At 35.7% G+C, this 27,383-nt stretch overlaps 2 protein-coding genes across 2 annotated transcripts in view; one reads left to right on the forward strand and one right to left on the reverse strand.

The window, feature by feature from the left end:
- The window catches only part of LOC121321209 (beta-1,4-galactosyltransferase 4-like), a 7,716-nt gene extending 5,521 nt beyond the window's left edge, over positions 1-2,195 (reverse strand). Inside the window, exon 1 of the mRNA XM_041260110.1 lies at positions 2,121-2,195. Within this exon, the coding sequence (XP_041116044.1) occupies positions 2,121-2,195 (75 nt within the window). The remainder of the gene's footprint in view (positions 1-2,120) is intronic.
- Positions 2,196-7,438: 5,243 nt separating this feature from the next.
- gap43 (growth associated protein 43) lies at positions 7,439-26,861 on the forward strand. The gene is made up of 3 exons (XM_041260111.1): positions 7,439-7,486; positions 7,939-8,683; positions 26,405-26,861. Exons 1-3 carry the CDS (start codon positions 7,439-7,441, stop codon positions 26,491-26,493), a joined length of 882 nt encoding a protein of 293 aa, XP_041116045.1. The 3' UTR covers positions 26,494-26,861.
- Positions 26,862-27,383: the final 522 nt, after the last annotated feature.

Here is a 27,383-nt window from a genome sequence, read left to right on the forward strand (position 1 = left end):
CTAAGGCAGGAGTTCTCAAACTCAGTCCTGGAGACCGCCTGTGTCTGTTGGTTTTCATTCCAACCGAGCTCTCAATTACTTAACTAGACCCTTAATTGAACCGATAATTTGCTTAATTAGACATTTCTACTTTAGCTTTAGTTTTTAGCTCTTAAACAGTTGCAGTTCAAGTTACTTATCAAATGTTACAGCTAACTTGAAATGTTCAACTGTTCAAGAGCTGAAAACAAGTAAAAAGGTCTAATTAAGCAAATTATCAGTTCAATTAAGGGTGTAGTTAAGTAATTGAGAGCTCGGTTGGAATGAAAACCAGCAGCCACAGGGGGTCCCCAGAAGCCAAGCACTAAGGCATATAGTGTAACTCCCAACAAGAAAAGCAGTCAATTTCATGGCTTATTTTTATCATGGGGTTCCAAACATCAAGGTAGTTAAAAAAATGCATTGGATTAATTTGAACCCATTATGTGCTGCAAAACCAAAGTGCTACTTGTTTTTCGTATAAGGGTACTGTGAAATATGTTCATGCAATTTGTGGAGGATGGTATTTCTATTCTTTTTGTCTCATCTTTCTGCTTTTCCATCACCAGATGTTAGCAAATGGTTTGACAGGAATGTTAGTTTGTATATTAAACTGCCAATATGTATTATGGATGTTTATGTAACTGTGAAATCTCAAGGTTTTCCATGGTAGGGATAAATGTTAAGTCTTGCTAAGGCCTTTTTACAAGTGTGTTAGATTTGGAAGCTTCTGGAAAGCCAGCCAAATCACTTACATTTTTAAGCCCCAGATGACTTCCACATTGTAAACGTTAACCCAGACCATTCTCATCCTGCTAAACATTAACACATATCAATTTCTTCGAACCCCTTATTATTACCAGCTCCTATATTACTTTTCAATTAAGCTGTGTGTTATGATTTGTGTTTTCACACTTTGTAAAGCAATACTACACAAATATTATTACTGTTGTTTATGCATGAGAATTGATTATACCTAAAGACACACATACACACACGCAGTATTTGCTGCAGCTATTGTGCTCCCTAGAAAAATCCTCAACATTTACATTGAATCCAATGTTGTACATAATTAACTGTAAAATAATCAACTGAATTATTTAGCCAGGAAGATTTTGTTTAGATGAGTCATCTAAAAATCTGACATGATTACATATTAGGAAACTGTTGTTTTTTGATAAGCTTGAGCTTCAATATGATAAACAATTATAGTATTTACAGTATCTTTCAAATGTAATTATACTAATTAACAGTAATTAGAACATGTAACAATGTCTCTTTTTGATTTGGTTGAATGGAAGTAATTGATCTCATTATATGGTTTGTTTTTCACATATTCTGCCCTATATTTTAGTATAGTATATTGCTTATTTGGAGAATTAACACAATCACTATTGCATAGACTGCCTAAAAGGTTGAATCCATTTATATATGACTGTAATCCTCAATTTTAATTTTGTAAGTGGTACTGTAGCATCATATCATGTCTCATGCCCCTCTGACAGGCAGTACATGGTCGTTTCATTTGTTTCTGAAGACTGGTCTTTATGGATAATTTGTTTTCTTGTTAGCATAATGCATGCCCATATAAGCCACCCCCTGCTATTATCATTGATCTTCTGTCTTGTGCAGTGGCTTCGCCTCTGACACCCCTCCCCCTGCTGGCTGCAGTCAGGTTTTTTCCGAGTCACGGGAGGATCCTGCTAATTGGCGTGGGTACTTCTCCATGCAGGATCTCATCCCAGCTGCATTCCTAATACTGACACACTTTAATCACCAATTGCTTATTACAGCCCAAAGCTTGGGGGTGGGGGGGATTGGCCTCATTCATCAAGACCAGGGATGTAAATGTGATGGATACCCAAGATAGCAGTAATTAGCTAGGGTGCATTAGTGCCAGGGATGCAGATCTTGACTTCACTGAAATGACCAATATGTATAGGTATATTATATAAATCTAGTGAAAATAAAGATTGGAATATTGCACCTGTATTGACTCTTAGATTTTAATTATGGCTCTACTATTTAGCTGCTTTTAAAAAACACGACAAAATAAAATCAACAACGCTGAATAACATGCCCCAAATCTTCTGCTAACCAACCAGAACGAATCTAGGGTATTTAAAGTCAAAAAACCCTTCTTCGGTGTTGCTTCTGTTTAACATTCCTTCTCGCATGATGACATCCTGCCCTTTTTCCTGCTAAAGCACATAACGGCCACCAGCATGCTCCAGGTGCTAAAATCTATAAGTAAAAGGTACAGTAAAGTTTAAGCAATCCTTAATTGGTTATGTAACAATATCAAGTATTACATTTCAGATGTTAATACATTAAACTTTGTTCTGGCTTAAATATCTCCTTTATCCAGCAATGAAAAAGCACAGATGAAAATGAAAAACCATGACTGTCATTTTATGACATTTTAACAACACTGTAATTCATAGAATAATAGCTATGAGGAATAGTCAGGCTGGCTGTTGAGGCTCAAACGCAGGGGTCATTCTAAAAGCAATCAGAGAGCATCCTTGGGGAAATGACGTACAAAAATGAATGAACCTCAATGGACTGAGTGACCCTGTGTCAGGTCTGGGACCCTGCACCTGTAAATAGTCTGTTTTTGTTTCTTGTTTAGGTTTTTATAAATGAAGTATGTGTTGCCAGTCATTTGTTCTTCTTTCACTTTACAAGTCTGAAGATGAATCTGTGGAGATCCCTCACAGCAGTGTGTGTGAACCAGGGTGAGCAACAAGTTATCACTGTGTGTAGACCTGGATAAACACAACTGTACAAAAGGGCTTCATTAGGAGATTCTAATCCCACTCAGTTTATTTGACTGTGTGTAGCAGTCTGGAGCACTGGAGCGGGACCCTCCTTTTAGTGGAGGTAGCGCTTGGCTGCTTGTATGCCAGATTTGGTTTTATTAGTTGTGTTTTTACTGTTTTGTTTTGTACGTATTATTTTGCTTACACTTGCTTGTATGGCTTTCTGCACTGGGTCTTACCATTACTGGTACTCTAGTGGTGACTACCTGAAACTACAATAATAATTATTGTAAATAAATCCTTCGCAACTGTGTGGTGCAGCAAATACAACCTCCTGTCTGTCAATGGATACTCATATCCCTAATACCCTATCACAGGCCCATTCCCCTGTTAGCATTTCTAATGAGCTGCACCTCTAATTGGGGTCACTGCAAAGTCAAGTATGAATCTAAAAGATATTACAGTGCATGCAGATAACATATCTGCTTCCGTTAAGGGTGATTCCAAGTCATGCTCTATTATGTTTAAATCAGAACTGGGAAGTTCATAGCAGTTACTGGATTCAGTTCCTTGTCATCCAATTACTCCTGGCTTGGAAAACCATCTTCTTGGAATGCAATGGAAGATTTTTATTTCTAACTGCTAAGTGTGCTAATTGTATAAATGTGATATATTGTCCTACAGCATATCATTTGGAAGGCATGTCTTGTGCTCTTTGGTTTCCTATGGCATTTACAATGAATGAGATTACGCTGCCATATAGTAATGCCACTTTGTCCTTTCTGAGAATAATCAGAGCCACTTAGCCTTTTGTGTGTCTAACTGGCAATTTCATTTTGAAAAGGGGAATTACAGATACAATGGAAAATCAGCAGTGCAAAAACGATCTGCACCTTCACACACCTCAAGGCACAGATGTAGAATTTTTACTGATATCACAAAAGATTAGAACCAGCTGGGTCCTAATTTGCCCAGTAGCTGTAATTACTGTTTGACTCCCAAGCATATAGCACTGGCCTGCCACCACACCACCACTCAGCGACGAGGCCCCTGCTTAAGATACAAATGTCCATACTTTCATTGTATGAGGGAAAATTCTTCGATCAATCAATCATTCTTTATTTATATACTGGCTTTTCACAATACATCTCTGCAAGGCTCTTTACATGGATAAAAACATTAAAAGAAATAACAATGAGCAATACAAAATGAACAACACAATTAAAACAATTAAAACAATACATCAATACAACTGTAAAACAGTAGCATAGTAAAATAGTAAAACAATGAGACTGAGAAAGACAGAGTAATATTTATAGTAAGTATTATTCAGAGTAAGTGGTGTGAGATCTTTTTTTTATAATAGTATCATTTGTAATTAAATAGCAAATGTTATATTTATAATTACACGGTATCATTAAAAACAGAACAGGGCAAATTATCTGTGACATTTTTTCCTTGAAATGAAACTCTTACCTTCAGTGAAGTCAAAGTTGTACTTGGAAGCTGTAAGTTTGTTTAAATGCACACATGAATACACTTTGAATGTAATGTATATATGCAAGATTTTATAGATTTTTTACAAAAATAACGGCCACAAATTATGGGTTATGGATTAGCTATTCGTCTTATGGTGTCCCCTTATTGAATCGTCAAAAAAAAGAAACATTTTTCAGAACTAGAAAATTAATCAACAAATGATTTTTGATCAAAAATACTTTATATGCATAAAAAAATACTGTGAACACAATCATGTGAACATTGGATACACGCAAGCAAAACCGCGCAAGTCACAGCATGAACCAATGAATACGCTTGCATCACAACACAGACATCACGTGGAGTTAATTCAAGGAAGTGACTGACGATTCAAACAAAAACATTACATTATTAATGATAATAATCTTTATATAGTGGCTTTATATGGGCCACCATGACAAAGCGCTTTAAAAGATACAAGCCTAGGGTGTGTGAGCTATGCATCAGCTGTAGAGTCACTTATAACAATGTCTCCCCCAAAAGAAGGGGTCACACAATGAGGCAGTAGCTGAGCTGGGATTTGAACCAGGGACCTCCTGGTTACAAGCCTGTTTCTTTAACCACTGGACCAAACCCATTAAATTCTATGAATATTAACATTTCCACTCCCATTTCTTCCAATCAGTATGGATCCACCTTGTCACAACTTGCCTTCACCTAATCTGTTCTTTGTTTGTGGTGTTCTGTTTTCACACTGTGTCCACACATCGTGATTAGATACCTGCTAACTTTGGCTATCTGCCCAGACACCAAGATATGAGAGACTGCAAATATCTTGCTTAACTAGTTACACATGCTTTAAGCTATATCAAAATATGAAAATAACATATAAGTAGAGAAACTTATAATCAAACACATAATTAATACTTTATGCAGAATGTCTTCTCCTACAATACCTTTTTTAACCCTTGGGCAATGTTCTAAATTCAGAAGTGTGCCCAGCAGATACACTGTCCTTATTACTCACAACATACATTATTACAGCAGTTTTGCACAGAATATCAAAGCTGCGTATCAAAATGACACAATGCAATAAAGCAGACATCCTGACTAGCCCGCATATTCATATTCAGGGGTTTGTATTTAGTGCAGAGTTTAAGGAGGGTTTGGTGCATCATTGCTCATGAATTCAGTGCTGTTCAGTAAGTTGTGTTATTATGGAATCTCTTTGGCAGAATTTAATGTTAATATGATGTGTGCAGAAAATTAGATTACATTTGTGTTTCAGCCTTTCCAAGCGTAAGGGTACTGGTTCCAAAGGCAACACTGAGAAGGCTAGTATCTTTGGACTGTCTAATGTTTTTTAAAGTCCACTAGGAGTGAAATACAAGCTGACATATTGAAGTAGGATAGCGTCAAGAATGAGAGTCAGAGCCAAGAAGCTGCAGTTAAAAATGCACACACACACACACACACACACACACACACACACACACACACACACACACACACACACACACACATATACTCACACTCCTCTCTAACATATTGTGATTGCTGCCAACCTTACAACCTTACATTCCCACACACACACACTCTTTCCATTAAGACAGGGTTTCCCCACCCTGGTCTTGGGGACCCCATGTGTCTTCTGGTTTTCATTCCAGCTAAGCTCCAAATGATTAGTTAATTCCAATTGAACTAATAATTTGCATATTAGACCTTTTTAATTGTTCTCAACTTCTAAAAAGTTGCTGTTCAAGTTTCTTATAAAATGTTACAGCTAACTTGAAATCTGCAGTAAGAGCTGAAAACAAGTAAAAATGTCTAACTCAGCAAATTATTAGTTAAATTAAGGGTTTAGTTAAGTAATTGAGAGCTCAGCTGGAATAGAAACTAGAAGACACATGGGCTCCCCAGGACAAGGGTTGGGAAGCTTTCACCTTGCCACACATATGAAGTAGAATATTTTGTTACTGTTCTTCTTTACACAGATTACAGCTCTTAGAAAATTATTTAAACTCGTGCTTCAATTGCCTTCCATAATACAAATACCACTAACATGCCTTCTTCAAACTCTGAAGGTATTGGGCCTTAAATTGTACAGGTCTCATACAATTTGCCACATAGTTCTATTGAACTGTACAACAATTTAGTTTCCAGATTCAGATGATATATTAAATATATTCAAATTTCCCATTCATTCAACATTTTATGTGAACCAATTTATGCCAACCTCTTTATACATATTGTATACAGGATACTTTGATGTAATTAACCCACCTGTAGTACCTACACATCACTGCAAAGGCAGCTTGGAAGTGCCAGCTGGGAGTATAACATTCATGAGTTTTCCTGTGTGTTTTTTTTAGCTGACATCAGTGAAAATGATCTACCTGGTTACCTGTATAAAGACACATGCCAAATCAAAGTTACATGTTGTGCTTTTCTAAGCAAAATGGGCCTTTTTATTCACACCACTTTCACAATATGCATCCTACTTTGTCTTTAACAGCTGAATTAAAAAAAAAAAAAAAAGTTTTATCCAGATGGGAAAGCTCTTGAACCTAACTGTCGTCTGAGGTAGGCAGTTTTAACTCAATATTTCCTCTGTAGGTAGAAAAATATGAGAAAAGGTAAGCACACCTTGAAGACAAAAGTATCTGTAGATAGCTTTGAATGAAAATTGTTTGTGGACAACTTACATTAATTTTTCTACCAAGCTGTGCTGGCACTTCTCAGTGGTTACCTCTGTAATAAAAAGCATGTGACAGATCATTTTATATGAATATTCATCACTTTAAAATGTCTGGAGACTGTAAAAATCTCATTCTCCACATCTTCAGTTTTTAACCACTTAGCACATTACAAACCACTAATTAGGTAGATCAAACAGATGAATATGTAAGCTTTGCCAACCATAACTTGATAATACAAAAACAGAATTATCCTAATAAAGCATTAATCCCAGATGAACTTTTTTTTTTAATTATGCTTCTAGGAATGTGAGCCTTGGCATCACAGCATTACATACCCATAGGATATCAGGCATACATTCACGGAAATACCAGAAAATATAATCCACATTCAGCTAAATTTTTATAGGGACAGCTTCATTGTACAAATAAAATGGTACCCCATCCCCCAAAACAATTTCGACTCAAAGTAATTTTCCCTCTATGTATTACTATGGAACAATATTATCCATCATCCTTGTCACCGCCACCGTAATGCTGACCAAAATTGAATTTATGGCCTTTGGCGTTGATACAAGCAGATCCAGGAGAAATGATTCAAACAACACTTGATGATCCCTGCAGTGTATTTTAAAATTCCTACACATAATAAGAAAACCACAGTACAGTCATTTTTTATGTTTGTCCTTGTGTAGTAGGTTCCGTGTAGTCGAGAAAGTTAATCAGATACATCCTAAGGTAGGGAATTCAACAAATCAATGTTATAGCATTATAGTGTTTAAGGCTCTTTCACCCACTGACTGCAATTTAAATGAACCAAGAAGAATAACGTCTGGTACCACAAATGTCATCCAGGTAATACAAGGCAAGCAAAAGCCTTAAATAGATATCATAATTATTAGTTTTCAATTCCCTTTCTTTATGTGTTGCCTGTATTTATCTTCATACAACTGGTATATCTCACAGTGTTTAGGGTGTCTTAGTTTATTTATCCACATGCATTCAATAAAATAAATAAGCATTTCTTAAGATCTAATTCGTTTTTTTTTTTTTTTTTGTTGTTGTTGTTCTTTTACCTGAAGGTTGAGAAGAATGAAGAGGCTGACCAGAAAATTGAGCAGGATGGTAACAAACCTGAAGACAAGGCACACAAGGCTGCCACAAAAATCCAGGCCAGTTTCCGTGGGCACATAATCCGAAAAAAGCTCAAGGACGGGAAAAAGGAGGATGGCACAGCAGCCCCTGAAGCAGCGACAGCTGAGGGAGAGAAAAAGAAAGAAGAGGCCACCTCTCCAGCAGCAGAGAGCCAAGCACCTGCTGCAGATGCAGCAAAAGAGCTGAAAGAAGAGAGCAGCAAATCCAAAACCGAAGAGGCTGGAAAGGCCGTCAGCACTCCTGCGACTGATGCAGTTCCTTCTGAACCCAGCAAAGAGGAGGAGAAGCCAGCGGCTGTGACGGACGTTTCAGAAAAGACCAAGGATGTTGCTGCCCCTGCTGCCTCCGAAGAGAAGAAGGCAGCTGAAAGCGAAAACAGAGAACCTCCCGGTGCCAAGGAGAGTGCATCTACCACCAATGCTTCCACTGAAAGTGCCCCATCGCCGAATGCTGTCCAATCAGTGGACAAAGAGGAGCCCAAACAAGCCGATGTGCCTGCTGCTGATGTCAGTGAGACAACAACCAAGGCGCAAAGCGAAGAGACTGAGAGCAGCCAATCACAAGACAAAAACGGTAAGACTTCATACCATCTTTTACCCTTTTTGGGTCAAAGTTATTAATACCAGTGCATGCAAGTACTTTTTCTGAAAAATGCATGGAAAGCAGGGATGTAAATAAGACTCCCATTGCACAGCAGTTTAATCCAAGTCTGGTTTTATGATTGGTTTAACAGAATATACCTGAGCTTATTACCTGCACACTGTTTCTAATCAAGCTCATAGTAAAACCTGGAATAGGTGAAACTGCTGTGCAATAGGAGTTTTATTTCCATCCATAAAACACCCTTTGATTGGCCAGATTGCTAATGACAGATTTTCTGTTTCTCACATGAGTTTACTGCACTTTTTAATGTACAAAGTATTTTGATTGGTTGTTTACAAAGAAACATGGTGGTTTCATGGCTATAGTTAAACAAAAGAAATACAAAAACTAACATTTACAAAATCTAACGTCATTGATGGAGATTTACAAAGTGATGATGAAACTACTGCCGTTCCTGAATCTGCCCAGAAGATATGCAAAATCAGAAGAGAGGTGTTTAGGTGGAAATTAATTTGTGATAATAATAATAATAAAAAAAAGTATAATTGTATTACTTTTAGCAAACAATATGAAATGCCCAATTCAAATAGCAAGCCCTTTTCAAAGTGTTAAGTTTGAAACGTGTAATACTATAATTAACACTGTTGAAATGATTGTTTTGTAATAAAATGGTATTTGCTTTTCACAGACATGTTAAAGAATAATAATTCAGGAATGTTTTCTTTTAAGGTTTCTAAAGAGATTGAGGGAAAGGTAATGAAAGAAACAGTAGAATAAAGTTTACTTAAATGTATTAGGAATCTTATTGGAAATCTTAAAATATTTAGTAGAAACTGAATATATTACAAGGGGTGGTTCTGGTTGTATTATTTTAATCAGAAAATCTGATTTAACATCCGATCACATCTGGCTGCTCTAATAAGGGATGCTATACATTATATCTGAAGCTGTTAAATCTGGTTTGACATAACAATGGTCCACAGAAACAGTATATGTGTGTCATGGCCTTTAAGTGGCAATCCCATGTAGAATCACCAGGCACTGATAAATGAATATTATTAATATAAAATTGATTCTTTATTTTAGTTCTCACAATTTACTTCTGCCACCTGAAACATCTGAAACAAATATGCATTAATGCGTTCTCATGTAATCATTTTTATTTTATTTTAATTTGTAATACATCTTGCAATACAGTACCCCTTAAAGTATAAAAATCATATATATATATATATATATATATATATATATATATATATATATATATATATATATATTTTATCATTTTTCTAGACTTCTTGAATTTCATGTCTTCAGTGTTAAATTGAAATAACCAGGATGTTGTTTTCCAGTTATGAATGACTGCTATATATCTTACATGTGGTTGATCAGATTGGAGGCTCCAAACATTTTGCTAACAACGGTGCACCACAGGGATCTTATTCTCAGTCCAATCCATCATTTTATGACATTTCCGAGAGTCTGGGAAATGGTAATGCATTCGGTTTGCAGATATTGCTCAGTTTGAGGTCACATTACAAAGCTGTGCAGCACTTTAAAGAGAGAGACACCATTTTGGTGGATTGCGATAATAGAAACCGCAAACCCCATTGCGATGGCCATTAAAATAAGACCATCCGTAGCCATAGTTTGAAGTACACGATTAAAACAGCTGTTCTTGTGTAATAAGCATGTAGCAGTGACATGATTTCAATAATTCAAATGCAGCTGATGGGAACCCATATTTATTTAAATGTACAGGGATTTTTCACAGAGCAATAAGATTCTTGGGCCTCCGCACACATCTGTACACATACACTACACACTACCTTTACATTTGACTTTTTAGCCATTTTACAGATCTGATTTTACCATTCAGCTCCTCCACTTGGTACAGTAAATGCCACAAACATAACGGCAAGCAAAAAATCAGCAAGCATACTAACTCGTACAGAATGACAACATTGTCCAATGCTTTGCTACTGCAACCTTACATAATGCCTAGCATTGCACGAAGCAAGCCAGACTCAAAATCAACCCATTCAAATAGAGTAAACATCTGTTTATTTACACCAGCTTGAGATTAGAGGCACTGAACAACATTTTGAAGAAAACTGGTACAGTATTGATATTTTATCTGATCGATTGATTGATTGATTCCTTTCATGTGGCAACTTCTATGTATACACATTAATAATTTTAGCCATGGTACAATGAGGCGAGGTAGATTTTCTTTAGGTGTGGCCAAACAGAACAAGGGTTAGGAATATAACTTATCTTGAAACAACCAGGTCCGGAAAATCAGTTTTATAGCAGACGTTGCATCAGATCCACATGCAAATATAGCCTACTATGTGCTTGGTAACCCGCAATGTGCAGAGCAGCACAGATCGTTGAATAAGAGCTCTTAAGAGCTAGCAATTTTTTCAGCTCTTTTGAATTTTAAATAATTGACTTACGCATGATAAACCATATGAGTAATTGAACTGGGTTAAGCTTTATATTAACTGAGCAATATCAATTACAGAAATATGACTATTAAAAAGAATGATCAAATATTCAATTTATTTATGCACAAAGACAAAAACAATTACAGGGATTTTCTTGAGAATGTTCCATATTGTTTTGCTTCATTCACTTGTCCCGCGGGATTACACAGCTAGTTATAAACAGAGTTCTATTAGATGTCAAAAGGAAAAACACCACAATGATAACAGGAACAGTCAACCTGCGCTGGAGACAATACATGATAGAGAAATTGATTTTAAATCCTTAAACCTTACTATATGTAATTGCATTGAAATGACTCATCAATTTGTGTTAACCTATGCGGAAAGGTCTAAATGCACGGACTTATCAGGGATGCACCTCAAACACAGACGACATGACAGCTCGAAGGGATTTTGTACAAATGGCAAGCAGACTGAAAACCTATTGATTACATTTGTCTGCTGTGAAACAAGGCTGTTAGCTGTGATGATGTAGTGAGCCACTGCGAGATGGATAAGCCCTGATCTCAAGGGATCATTAAGTAATGCATATAATCAGGGCAGGGCATCTCAACCGCTTTCATTCTTTTTTGTTATTACCATAAGGACTGAATCACTTTAACATTTAATTACATCTCCTTTATACTGTATATAGAGGCACTGATTGACAGCTTTCAGATTGCTCTTTGAAGCAGAGAAACACAAGTGTGTGTGTGTGTGTGTGTGTGTGTGTGTGTGACAGAACTGGTTATGCTTTATTAACACAACATCAATTAACCTTTTAAGTTGTAGCCTCACTATTGTTTACTTGCATATCAGGCTTAAATATAGTGTCCTTAATTATCTGGGTCAACAGATTAGAAAAAATTGCAGAAAAAAATAGGTAAGGTTTAGTAAAAATAAAGAGAACATGGAAACTCAGCCAGTGTATTTAAACTCTCCCAATTCTTTCAAGAAGGTGTAAAGCTACCAGCGCCTGTAAAAAAGACACTTGGAGTTATATCTGTTGACTGTTTATTGAGTATTGACAGGTTCAGTGTATCCAGTTGCCCTCTATGGTAAAGGGTGGTATCCCGCTTCTGTCACATTTCCCCTGAACTTGTAAGGGTGAAAAACAACTTAGTGTTTGGCTTTAGGCTTCAAATGTGTGGGCTCCCTTGAACTTGCAAGTGAGTACAATTTCTCATTGTGGATTAATGTGTGAAACACACACTGGAGACAATCTGATCTATCACAAATTGGATGGAGCAAATTCCAAGCTTCAGGTGTGCATAACTGATTTCTGTTTAGAAAGTGAGAGGTTTCCCCGATGGTTTCTCACAGGAAGAAGAGTGTCAGTGAGAATAAATTAAAATGTATATTGAAGACAAATAAGTAGCAATTAAATTAGGAAACACAGCAATTATCAAATGCTGCAGTAACACAATAATTAATATGGAATCAGTGACCAGTAAAAAACAAAAAGACTTTTGAATGGTTTATACATTTATAAGAAACTGCCCTTGAAGGAAAAGAGCTTGATCCAGAGGGCAGGAGATGTTATCAAACAGGGCAAGTTGATCAATTCAGCTATTCCTGCAAGGGTGGGTTTAAGGTATATAAAGATATAAATGACATCCGCTCTCTGACAGCTGATCCAATTAATGTTTTATTTCTCTGCTCCTGTGAATTTCATTACAAATGTGCAGGAGAAAATGTTAGCGGCAGATTTGCTACAAAAGACATCTGTCAAAATTGAGCAGCGAATGGGTACATTGTCTCTGAAGGGAGGAGGAAATGAGACTCAGACAGGTTGTAAACAGCTATGGGGGGGCTTTAATTTCATGCTGTCATTTCTGCACAAAGCTGCTGTCAAGCGAGGGGAGGACGGAAGCAGAGATGGGGTTGTTATAGCACCACTGAGCTGCGTATGATTAAGAAACATCCCCTGCTGAATGCTTGCTTGAAACATGTGAACCCTGTTGGTGCCAAGGAATTATTTAATTATGTTTCATTGTTCTTTGTTAGCAGATAGTTGTTATCAGGGGAAGAACTCTGTTGGAAAATGAGTTGGTTTTAATGGTTTGGACCAAAAGATGGAACAGTTTCTGTAATATTTAAAGGGTCTGAAACTGATATATTAGCCTTGAATGTACCTGCTATTCAAGTGTTAAATTATTTGTCTGAATTACCCAACATTTTTTGGATATGGGGTTTTCCTGCCATGCAAATGTATCAAAAAAGCATTAAAATAGTTAATTTTTCTGAAAAAAATGAAAATCTCTACACATCCATTTAATTTTCAGCAGAAAGTGAGTTTCATGCAGTTCCTTCATATTAGTATAGACTTCTTTCATCAACACAACCACCTTTAACTCTAGTCAAAGCAACAAATTCAAGGCATTCGTTAAAGTTTTTTTTTCTTCTTTTTTTTCTTTTTGGCTTGATGACTCATGCCAAACATCCTACTGCTGTACATTTTAAGACGTGTGTCCCTGAGAATAATCACAGTCAGACTGCATCCTTCAAAATGCCTTTGGCAGCTGTACCTTCCTATTCATATCACATTTTTATATTTACTGTAAACTAATATTTGCAAGTACTAATATTTGAAAACCATCCTTCAAAAATTTTAAGTAAGGATGTGTGAAATGTGATTACACCAGATGTATAAATGTTAAATGCTAAAGATGCTGTGCACAACCCAAACTAAAATATCAATTTCAGAACCCAGTTTGAAAGTGCTGCTGCTGTAGGTGTAACGAACTATTCCCCCATGTGTTATAACTCTTTGACACCTACACCACACAGTTCATGAACCCCAAATTGGTTGATTTGCAGTACTGTGAGATCCATGGAAAATGTCCCCGGTACTGTGATTGGCACGGTACATGATTATTCGAAAAGGATAAACAGAACATGTTATGGGTTATTCATGGGTATTGCAAAAGTAATCCATTCATCTTATACCTAATAGGTATCCTCCGAATCTTCTACTCAGTAGTGCATTAACGTGTAAAATAGATGGTTTAGATGGTTTCTCAGAAAAGCCCTGTCAAATAGACGACAAGATGACATCTCCCATTTCTCTGGTGAGTTCACTGACTGTACTTCCAAGACAGGCTTGAATCCAGCCTGGCTTTGAGTGATTAAATGTCTTTTTAATATGATAGATGTGAAGTGTAATATCTTAGTGGAATGAATCCTGGTACTTTAAGCTCCTCACTAATTTTAAAAGTCTTTTGTTGGATGCAAACTCACATACAATTCTTTGCCATTGTTGAAGGCTAACAACTGTATTGTATATGATTATAGCTACAACACAATCATTACACACAGTTTATTACCTGAGAACATTCTGCAAATCAACCCCATAATAATGCAGAGGTTATAAAACTTCTTCATTTAAGTGCATTTATTGGTTTTTACACCGTAAAAGATGTTTCCAACAAAACATATACCCTGACAACAATTGATTTTTTCCGTATCGTATCTGTGCTTAATCTGGGAGGGTTAAAGGTGATAGACTCTGGGCAGATAAAATGAATTGACTCCTGTTTTCCAATTTAGACTCTAATTACTATCTGTCAAGGTCAAAGGATAGAACGTGGGTTTTTGTAAGGCATAACTTATTCAATCTAGGGTAGAAAGCACAGTCTGCAAATAAAGATGAATCAACCCCTCTGGCGAGCGGACATGCTTGAAGGGAAGCACACCAAGTTACTGAAGTTACTATTACGAAACGTGGCAGTTTCTCAAAGGTTTAGAAAATCTAATTAGTTCACAATCAAAGCATCTCGCACAGTATGTACAACATGTACGACATGTGCGGTTTTCAGTTATTTGAAGGTTGTAATTCTTACTTTGAGAATGAAAGAGAGAGAGAGAGAGAGAGAGAGAGAGAGAGAGAGAGAGAGAGAGAGAGAGAGAGAGAGAGAGAGAATACTGGAGCCAACCTGCAGTCCCTTTCATTACCATCAACTATGAAGCCGTTTTCAGCCGTGTTTTGGCTGTACTTAATATCCCACTGGACTTCTATACTTTCCTTTCATTCGGAAACACTGACATTGAACAAAGATTTATTTATCCATCTTGGGTACTGGTATGACTTCGACAAAATGACCTGTGGTTACAGCCATTGATGGCAGCACATTGTAGAGCATGGAAACAATTTCCAACACCTCTGTGGTTTAATTTAAAAGTTGTCTGCTGTTTTTTTTTTTTTTTTCTGGAGTCACCCTTTTATTGGAAAGGATGCTCAGTGTATTTGCAATGGTGTGTTTTACTGAAGCAATGGAAACAGATGTGCTCTCTGAAAGGAGCCTTGACCCTTAATGTGCCACCTTTGTCCACCTTTCTATCAATCAACCAATCGATCAATAAACACAGAATAATTAGGAGCAAGAACGGAAGCAGATCCCTCCCCCCATCTTTTTTAGTGAATGAAACCAAAATGATCGCACAGCTGTCATTGGCACTACAACGGTGTTTAAAAGCACTTAAGTGCTTCTCTGCTTATAGCTTTGTTATATTAATTACATTGTTTGCCAATGTGGGCACCTGTGTGTCAGGCAACCAAACCCTTAAACATTTATTTATTTTTTTTCATTTGAATTTCTTTATTTCACTAGGACTCTTAAGATTGCATCTCATTTTCATAAGGAGTGCGGACTCCTATAAGAAGTGCACCGACTTCAAAACATGTTGGGGCTATTGCTTATTAAATGGAAATTGTGCATTGAAGGACCATATCCCTTTGAAAGTTATGATAAACATTTGCAGAAAAGCTACATTTATAACAAAGTATACTTTAACCTTAAAACATTTCTGTGACGTCACTCTTTGATCTTTTGATGGATTAATTATACAAATCTTCTAACTGAAAGTGGCTGTGAAGAGAACAGGAGAGCAGGGCAGATATATTGTTGATCAACGAAGCCACCGTTTGTGCTATGAATCAACAGAAAAGCAAATATAATTTTCTTAAGCAACAATCATTTGAACAACTGGTTAGTTATAGTATCACACATTTCAAACGTAACACTTACAAAAGGGCTTGCGATTTCAGTTTAGCAATACATATTGTTTGCTAAAAGTATTACATAAAACACCCAATTCTATCGTACATCATAAATCTTCTTGCTAGGTTCAGGAACACCAGCAATTTCATCATCACTTAGTAAATCTTCATTAACGGACGTTAGCTGTAAACTTGTGCATTTCTTTAGTTTAACCATTGCTCAGACAAGATTACAGCCCACTTACATTTGGCATGAGTCCATCTAGAAGATTGATCACTGGCAGTGATATTTAGGTCTTTATCTGTTTTAGGTGCAGCAAAACGATCAATAACTTTTCTCTCCATTCCTAGTTCACATTCCTTATTTTTTTTCATTTTTATTTTTCTAATGCCTCACTACTATCTTCACTAACAACAGACACAGTTCTCTGTGTAAATGGGATTTCAAATTCAAACCCCAAGGAACTCATAACAACATTCCCACAAAATGAGAGACAAATATTTTAACTGTTTGAGCGACGCGTAACCAAAGAGCAAAAAACAAATTCAAGTACCAAATTAACAATCAATTCAATCTCTGTATCAAACAAGTATCAGTTAGAAAGCCGTTTTTAAGTGGCATAAACAGCTCAAAGTGTTGAATTGGTAAGAAAATAGCTGCAGTTTATTTTGCCTGCCTTTCCCCACAAGGAACATCATTTCCTCTAGTTTGCTATGATTCTCTAGCGATGTATCATTGCACGCTAATCATCGGCTCTGAAATATGTTTTTTTTTTTTTTTTTTTTTTTTGTAATTAAACTGTCATGGTAATTATACATTCTAACTGTTTTCTGTGCATGTCACCTTTTAACACCACCTTTCTCTCCATTCTGTTTTTTTTTTTTTTTTTTTTTGTGAATGACTTTCTTCATTCATAAATGTAAGCTTACTCTGAGCCAAGAAAGCTTTGATTGGGTAGTCAAGCTCTAGTCTTGTTTCCATGGAAACCAAGATAAATGTAAAGCAGCTGAAACATTAGACATAATTTGAAGAGTAGCTTTTTACTGCTTGTAAATTACTTTACATAATGTTAAATCAATGTAAGGAGAGAGAGTATAGTAAAATATCAATTAACAAAATATTGGAGGAAACATGATGTCACACATTTGGATTAACTGCATTTTTAAGCATTTGCATCAAGTGCTACCAAGGCAGATGACGCAAAATCTTTCTTTTATATGTCTCATGTAAGCTTATGATTTTAAGAAGCTCTCTTCAGTATATCATGTTTGTTAGCATGGTAATATATTATCAAAACTTTTTATGGAATTCTATAAATATTTTTTGCCCATACAGTGCTGAAGGCTCCAACACATTCAATGACTGTGAATATAATACAAAACCAAACAAGGCATAGGGCAGTATTCACAAATCTCATGAGATATTTAAATGTCCTATTTTTATGAATACAATAATTTTGGTAAGCATGTAACTGTTTTTTTTAAAAAAGCTAAGCTACAGTCGAGAGCAGTTTTACAAATATATATTTTATTCATAAAAACAGCCTTTGAAAAAACATGCATGAAGCAATGCTTATGGAAAAAAAAGTAACAACTATTCACCTATTTATCGATCACGGAAATATTTGTTCACCCTTTAATTTTTCCTTTCACAGCAATAGCTATCAGAGCCAAAGAGCAGGCCCAAACTAGTTTCCTAGGCAACCTGGCTCAGTGAGGCCTCAGTTGTTACTGCTAGTCACTCTGATGGACAGGTCACACACAAGCAGTCTCATTACAAAAGCAGAAAGTTTTTTGCAATTCCTTTCTTTTTCTAAAGGCCACATAGTTTAAAAAGGAAAAGATAAATAGAATTTGAAGGGTGGGAGGAATTGAATAACATATTATTATTATTATTATTATTATTATTATTATTATTATTATTATTATTATTATTATTGTAACTTGAATGTAAATGTGTTTAAAAGCACCATGGTGCTTTTATTGCTAATACTATAAATAAGGTTTTTTCCAGTTTTCAGTTCTCTAAGGCCCTCAAACATCCTGTTAGTATATCTACAAAATTAATAAAACTCTGGATTGACCTAAACTTAAATTCAATACATGTTTCAGCTGGGGGGAAATGTTGAGATAAATTATAGGTTATTGCAATTAACAGAGTAAATGCCAATGATGTGTTTATTGAATCTAAATAAATACTGGCGTATACATTGTTTTGCATGAACTTCCTCTAAGAGATTACTGCCGGGTTATTGAGCTGAAATGCACCTCTGTCTGCAATGTGAGCAGTTCTGTAAGACTACACAGGAGGCCAATACTTCAGTCTCATTTTCTGTGTGAGTAATGTGAGAAAGTATTGGAGCAGTCAGTAAGTCCCCTGCCACATCCCACACACTTTGGGGATTACCAGCAGATTTTCAATGCCATCCTTGTGCGGGGGTGAGGGATTCTTATTATTGAATTGCTTCACCACATCTCCTCCGTTTTGGGAACATGTTTGGAGGCTGCTGTGCAAAGAGTATTGAACTGTGGGAGGTTAAGCAATAACGAACATGATTTAGTCTGTTTAGTTAATTTAAAAAACATTGAAATATATATTGTTTGGCGTAGCTCGAACAAGCCTGGTGATCGAGACAGTCCCTGATAATAGGAAATTGTTCTCTTCATTAATGTGATGGTGCTGGGTATACAATGATTTACATTTATTTTGCAAATTAGTAATTTATTTATCAAATGGAAATAGTTGGACAATCTTAAAACATCAGTTGCAAACTGAATGGTAACTTTTAATTGAATTGTTAAAATTAAGTTGTGGATTGAAAGACCTGACCTCAGGTCTTCTTTTAATCTGCCAGCCTCAATTTATATATTGAGATTTTTTTTGTAATGCCTCCTCCAGATAAGAGAAAGAACCTACAGGAAATGGCACAGGATCAAAATCAGTAGTCCGACTACGCCACAGAGGGAATTGTGCCCACAGAATTTGAATAATTTTGGTGAACACATCCAGTTATGTCCCTTATAATTCTAAGTTTATCACAGGTTTGTTTTAAAGGGCAGTGGTGCATAACTGGGATGTAACCAGAGGAGAAAAGACACACAGTCAACAATAAAAAGTCTTAAAATGTGTATTAGGGACATAGACACTGAATGTAGGAGGGTCAATCCAAGTAGGATATTAAAGTTTATATAGCATCAGCGAATTCTACAAACAATCATTTACAGGATATTATCTGCATGGGAACCCAGCCTTTAAAAAGATCCAGGTGAAGCGAATCAACATACTTGAGTAATGGGTTGCACAAAAGCAGTTATTTTATCATCCATGATTGTATAAGCCATTAGACACTGGCAATCCATTACAGTTTCCCATGTGCTTGTATTGGCATTGCTGGTAGTGCTATGGTCAGATAATGGTTCTGTGATTGTTCCCTCATGATTATACACTGGTATTGTAATGGTTTATCAATAGTAGGTGTTTTCTTTAGGTAAAATGTATAAATCACTTGTAATCTTAGACAAGCTGCACATTTAAAAGCTTTGACTCGTATTCCACTGGATGGAAATGGAGGAGATAGGGTTAAATAAAAAGATCTTGAAGTGATTTTGATACAAATTGACTCATTATTTCCTTTATTTATTTTAACACTCCATCTATTTGAAAATGTCCTCTGAAGAGCCTTTTTTCATTTAATTTCTCTGGACATTCACTTCCTGCCAAGGTCAATTTAAATTGCAAGTATTTGTGACATCTAACATAGCACATTATATAATTTAATTCTAATCCATTTACTGTGTAATTGAATTACAAATGAGTTAGCAATGCTGCTATCTATTTGTTAATAATAGCATACAATTTATACACACAAACCTTTTTTTTATCTATACTAGTTAAGGCTTTAAAGTTCAATACTCATTCTAAAGATTCTCCTCCATTTTCTTCTTTTTTAATTTATCTTTGCTTTGAATGCTAGACAACTGTAAACTCTTTTTTTTTTATATATGGGTGTGTGTTGAAAACACCTCCAAATCTACTCTACACAGAGTGGTTTTATGAATGCCAAACCTAAAATTAATTCAACAAAACCAGATTCACATATAGTGTGTGTTAAAGTTTTGTGCCGTGCACAGTGATTTAATTCAATGTTAATTTCAACAAAAGGTCAATGGCCAACTGCCTCGTGATGTTTGCAGCTGTCCAGCACGGTGGTGCTGACTAATATAGAAGAGAAAGACAATGTAGAGAGTGAAGATGTTACGCACCATGCAATGCATTAATTAATAGGCTTGACAAAATAACCCCTTTGAGTTTTGAGTCATGAGTAGCTTAGATTTGAACTGATAATAAAAACATTCTTTTCTGGTTACCTCATGGCTGTTCTGGATAGAATGAGTTCAGGCAATTCCCAATTTATCTCTTGTGTCCATGACTATACATCTACACATTGTTCAAACACACTGCATTGACCGTCTCTTATTGAATAAGCCACTGGATTGAATTACCTTCTTGCCTCCCTAAACGATAGGCTTTCTTGACTTGGTCTTGTATCAGTCTGCAGGGCATATGATAATCCACTTACCAGAGCTATCAGTTATTAACATATCTTATTAACGTCCGCTGAGTCGATCTCTAATCTGTTATGAAGGCAGCCTTTCTAGAAAGCCAGGACTTACTTTGAAACACTGGAAATTCAGGCAGTACTGTTAACCCAAGGTAACCTCAGCAAAACAAATTACAAAAATAGAGAGAGAAAGAGAGGGCTTCACGGGGGAAATGTCTTATTCACAAATGGATTCCAAGATGCCAGTGGAGGGCGACTGAAATATGTTGAAAAGGTTTGCTGGTGTCACTGCTGTGGGTTTAGGAAGGTACCCTGAGGAAGGTACTTGTGTTTTCTCTTAGAAGGAATCCAATAAAATAATCAGCCATGGCCTGGCAGCTGATGCCTATGTCATCATTCAAAAGTGTGAAATAACAAAGGCTCTTCTCTTAGAGTGTCTCTAAAAGCTATCAAATAAAGCTGTATTGCATGTACTTCATTACCCATTATTAACTAGTGCAAGTGGGACTCAGGGCATGGAGACTCTTGACAGACAGTGTAAGAGGCCATTCTCGCTCAAACTGGTGCCTCCTGTTGTTGTATGAATGTCCTCTGAATGATGCCAAAAAGGAGATAGCTTTATTAGGCGCTTAGGGGCAACCATTCTAATTGACAATTACCTTACTAATAGGCATGTGCAAGAAATTGAATATTTATGTTTTAATTAAGGGTTTGGATTCTAAATGGTTTTGACTTGACTCCTGGTGCCACCTGATGATAAATGGTGCAATTTTCATTTTTTTAAATGCTGTATTTTCAGCACAACCAGGCTTCTACCATGCTATATAAATATTGACAGCTATTCCACATGGTAAAAGAAACTGCAATTTACAAAAAATAGTGACTGATATTTATGAAAGTGTAATATTGATGCTATTGAAATTAAATTAGGGAAAATATACTTATATGAAAATAGAAATGATTACCACTAAGACTTCCATATGTAGGATACCCATGTATTTTATATGTGTACTTCAAGGGATAGCTTTTGGTTTATTCCAAATTTAGGCTTTCTTTTTAGACACAGGACTTCCAATACAAATAAAACCTTGCCTTGGGTTTTTAATCTTTCTTCATACTGTGCTACCATTGCAATGCAAACATACACAGTAGATCATTGACAATTAAGTGCTTTCAGATATTAAGCTCAACTTGCGTCTTCTAGAATTTCAGATGCATCTGATCTAAATCACTCAGAAGCACAGTCAGGAACCTTGCTGGCAGCCATCCCCAATGGAATTTCACAAAGAATCACTTGGTGCTAAATCACATAAGGAATTGTATTAGGAGAATCATTTTGCTTAATTTAAACAATTAAAATTAAACTTTTTTTTTTTTTTTTTAGTTAATTACAGACTTAGAACGAAATCGCTTTAGAGAAAGTCACACAATGTTCATCACTGTTCTGTCTGTACAGTGCCCTTCACTGATGATGTGTGGCTACATACATTCTTCATCAAACACATATTGTCAAAATGTAAATTGTTTCCAAAATAATCGCATTCAGACTACATCCCTCCCTCCAACATGAAATAAAGATTAAAAATAAGCCAAAATATAATGAAAAGGTCAAATGCTTATTTTTTATTTTTTGTTACAGTACTAAACTGCACTATACTGCAATAGAAGCAACAAGAGTTAAAATTTAATTGAAGATCAAATGAATCCTCCTGCTCCCTGGAGACACCTCAGCTCACCAGCCAGAGGTGCCTGGTTACTATGGTAACTGTGCTGTTGGTGTCTAGACCTAGACAATGCAAGATGTGCGTGGCAATTAAACCACTACAGTCTGGCTCCCATCATGCCTGGCTGCTAATTTACTGCAGGGCGGTAATTCAGAGTAATGGGCTTGGCAGGCACAGCTGTGTCAGACCACTGCACTGCACTTCAATAATCAAATAAATAGTAAAAACGTTTACCGTGTTTATCACAATATTACCAAGATTTTTTTTTTTGTATATAATTATACCAAGAAACACTGGTGTGGTAGCACCAGGACTGGGATATTGTGAAGACTGATGCCCAGATGTATTGTGAACCTGTATTAAAAAAGTTAATTATTTGTGACATTGATGAACGAGAAGTTCCATTTATTGAGTCTTGTTATTTAGACTCCTATTATGAACAGGGTTGGGACAGTGGAAACCCAACTATTTTTAGTTACTACCCCACACTTACAGTATATTTCACAAATGCATTACTGGCATTGAACTGTGCCTGTACATATGACAGCATGTATATGCCCTTTTCAGGCAAGATATACAATCAGCAATTAAAAATACTGCAGGTTTTTTTTAGATGGTTCATCTCATAAATAGTCTGTTTATATCAAAGAAAAGGCCCAAATATGTTTTACCACTGTACTAACAAAGAAGAAATCTGAAAATGTGTGAGTAAGAATTGTGTATCACGGGTTTGGGTTTTAGCCTTAATACTATAATTGGCAGCCCTGGACCATTTCTTGAATTGCAAGTTTTAAACACAGCACTGTTCTGCCAGTTAGGCTGGCTGTGGGAATAGCAGATACATGCTTCCAATGCAGAACAGGTAGACTGCAACATGTATCATGTAAACCAGTAGAGATTTATCATAACTTTGTATTACTACATGGAGTTCCAATTCCTTCAAGTTAAATGCATTATTTGTTACAAGTGTTTAGAGTGCAGTCATGTCATAAATATCACTGCAAAATTCATGACTTTTATGAACTAATACAATTCCTATAAAATATAGATATCAAGGGGTTATACGGCTACTAGGAGGGATAAAAGCAGCAGCTGGAGTGAGAAAATATGTTCCTTTGAAGGATCGAGCACGGTGTGGTTTTGTTTTATCACAGAAGGAAAAGTACTCTCTAGCTACGGTCTGTCGATTCTGGAATGTCACGGCTTCCACTTTGTGTCCTGGTGTGATGTTTCAGTATGTAAGTGAATTAAATAGATACAAATGTTATGGAAATTGGTACATGGTAAATGAATAACTAAATGAAATAATGTAGATTTTATTATTATTTTAAACAATTAAGATGTTTTAAACTAAGGGATATAGGTAGATCTGCTACCAATTAATCAGAAAATTATAATCTTACCGACTACAGTAAATACAATATATACAAATGCATTACTTTCATATATATATATATATATATATATATATATATATATATATATATATATATATATATATATATACGGTATATGGGGGGTTATTGAATTAATACCATAATTATTGGAGCATGCATAAGTCTTCCAACCAACGAAGTCTTGTACATGAGAAAGAAAGGCAGGCTATTCTAAAATGAGAGTTTGTGTGAGTTGTATTCACCTTCAAAAATAAAATCTAGTTCAGGTTATTTTCAGAATCCTTGCCAGGGACATGTATTCATGTTTCAGTGCACCACTGTTAATTAAAATAGAACAGAAATAGACAAGGACAGACAGGGCATTTTTATGTATTGCATTCATTTTTTAAAATTTTTCTTGTAACCTACCTCCTTGGAGATTAAAAGAAAAAAAACAAACTTAAAGATGCTAAATTCAAATCCCAAATCTAAGTTTTTTCCAACTAAGGTCTGCCTCTCCACCTTTCCCTCACTCATTATTTTCTGTCTACTGTCTGACTTTCTTATTGCAGTTCTGAAGCACAGGCTTAGTCAACATCTTAGCTTTTAAAACACTGGCTACTTAATAGGAATCTGTTTCTGTCTATAATAATGGGGCATGGCAAAATTACTTCCCTTCTGCTAATCGGTGCACTGAAATGAATGCAATAGGGATCCAGCCATTTACTTAGCAACTGGGTTAGCAACAGATACCAATATGGACAACAATAGGGCCATTGAGAGACTTGAAGCACCATAATATCTTGGTCTATACTGACAGCAATTGTAATGGGAGTTCCAAAAAACTCCAGATTGGCTTCACATTTTTCCAGCATATCCATGGTGGTTTATCTGTCAATCACAATAAACTGGGTCAAATTCAAATACTCCGAATCTGCAAGCCCATTAGAACTAGTGGACCTCTTCATTTAATCTGTTATCCAAGCGTGATTACGATCCACATATAAATAATGCGATAATTCATGATTTAAAATGTGTGTTAGTGCATGCATAACACATTCATAATGCACTAGATAACCCTTTGGGTATTACAGTTACAAGAAGACATATAGAATTACATATCAGGTAGAAATAGTAGTGCTGTAAAGGATTATAAAGCCTCTGTTTCTGTCTCCTTAATGTGCTTCCCATTCCAGAGAAAGCAGGAATTATATTGAAATGTATTTAAAAGCTGTCTCTCTGTTCCATCACTGGAGACACATTAAATAAGTCACTTGCCAAACTGGCACCATCTCGAGATTCCCTCAGCCCCATTCAGAGAACCCATGGCTCCAAAACCCCTTTTCCAAGTGTTGTGTTTTCATGGTAACAGCGCTGTTGGCAAGTGCCTAGCAGCAAATTGCTGCCCCTCCCGATGCCTTTGTCTGCAGAAGCAGCAGCAGACCTGGCAGTGTATGATGTACACCCTCTAGTGGCTGAAATTGTTCACTGAAAAAGAAAACCTCATATATATATATATCTATCTATCTCTCTCTCTCTCTCTCTCTCTCTCTCTCTCTCTCTCTCTCTCTCTCTCTCTCTCTCTCTCTATATATATATATATATATATATATATATATATATATATATATATATATAATATATATATATATATATATAAACTAATCATAAACCCCAACTGGTTTTGGGCAATAATCTCAGCCTCCTTGTTATAATACAGTTGTCCCAATTGCATCCCAGCCATTTGTGGAAATGCACCTCTCCAAAAGATTTGTCCAGAAATTTACACTGGTTGCTAGATGTGTAGGGTGGTTATTGTACAGTTATTAAAAAAAAAAAAAAAAAAAAAACATATTTTTCTTTAAGTTATGAAAGTGAAGAACAGTGTGTATATCAGGATTATTTAGTTTTGAGTTTAACATTAGGAAACTATAACAGTAGTCAAGCAGTTTGTAGGTACTACACTGCAGCTGCCTGTGCAATCAAATAACTATGTCAGACAAGCAAAGCTAAGTAAGTAAGTTATATTTTTAGCAACAGTTTTTTTTTTTTTTTTTTTTTTTAAGGAACTTGTGTTTTAAGTACTTTGTGATGCTGCAGTTTTAAAAATAAGAGGTCGGTCGGTGCTCGGTTTAGTTCTCCTGTTTATAATTGGCCCCGCTGAGCTGAGAGTTGTTTCACAAGAGGGCCCTGCTGCCAGGAATGTTGCATCGCATTAGGCTTGATTTTACAGTTATAATTCATTGGAGAGTTATTGAGCCCTGGGGAAAAAGCCCATTACAGAAAAGGTTGGCAGTTCCAGCTTGAACTGAATGATTCTTGCTTATAAATGAAATTGCCATAGTTTAATACATGAAGAAAAAAACATAACACAATTGTTATAATATATTTCCACACTGTTACAGACAGTATGATACTTTATGCAAGCTCTTGTGTTGCATGGTGAAGCCCTTTTGAACATTTTGCATAGAGGCAACCAGGAAATTTTTCCTCACCATAATATATCTGCTAATTTAATCATCTTTTTTTGTCCTTTTTCAGATGCTGTAGATGAATCCAAATCTACTGAAAGTGCCCAGGAGGAGGCAGCCAAGGAGGAAGACAGCAATGCTGCCCAAGAGAATGCCTGAAAAAAAATAAAAAAATAAAATAGGCCGCTCTTAGCCTTCTGATTGTGTGGACCGTCCATTTTTTGTTTGTGTGGCAAATATTTTTAAAAAATTGGCGGGAAAGTTTTGCAGTCAAAAAAAAAAAGCGTGGCTTGTTTTAGGTGTTCTTGGTGTTGTTATGACAGTTTGATATGATCAATCATTTGAAATTCTTCTTGCACTGTATAAAATAAAGCAAAAACATTTGGGTTATTTTCTATGTTCCAGTGCGTGCAATGTTCAGTTTAAATAAGAGTTCAAACTGTAAGTGAACAAATGGTTTCATTTCAATGTGATGGGAATGAACATTTTTGTTTGTTTGTTTTCAAAATAAAGCAATGTGCCAATTATTCAGTGTGAAATTTATTTTTATTATTGGGTTTTGCTTTAGATGGGCTCGCTGATTCAGAAAGGATCTTTGATTAAAGGTACCATAGCCAATAATATCACACGCCTTTCCTGTATTTATTTATGCTAAAATATATTTAAAAAATAGTTGTAGAATGGTATATGATAATAACAGCTTATTATCTTTTGGAACAATGTTCTGTACAAGTAAACTTTGAAACTTCATGGACATTTGCCCAAAAGTTTTTTTTTTTTTTTTTTTGTAGTGTCCATTTTCATATATATATATATATATATATATATATATATATATATATATATATATATATATATACTGATGCACAAAAGAAACACAACACTCGGGTCTAATGGATTTATTCAAATATTTTAAACATAGATATCAAACAAAATCACATAAAATGTGAACAAACACAGATTAAAGATCAAAGAATCATAATAAGTTTTCAGTATAAAACGTGAGACACTTTCAAAATGAAAACATTACAAAGTTAGTATGGGGTATG

This window comes from Polyodon spathula, chromosome 9, assembly GCF_017654505.1.
Source record: "Polyodon spathula isolate WHYD16114869_AA chromosome 9, ASM1765450v1, whole genome shotgun sequence".
Lineage (NCBI taxonomy): Eukaryota > Metazoa > Chordata > Actinopteri > Acipenseriformes > Polyodontidae > Polyodon > Polyodon spathula.

Coding starts and splice junctions, on each gene's coding strand:
- gap43 (XM_041260111.1), top strand. CDS start 7,439: ATGTATTACTATGGAACAATATTATCCATCATCCTTGTCACCGCCACC. Junction 7,487..7,938: donor TCATCCTTGTCACCGCCACC/GTAATGCTGACC, acceptor AGGGTGTCTTAG/TTTATTTATCCACATGCATT. Junction 8,684..26,404: donor CCAATCACAAGACAAAAACG/GTAAGACTTCAT, acceptor GTCCTTTTTCAG/ATGCTGTAGATGAATCCAAA.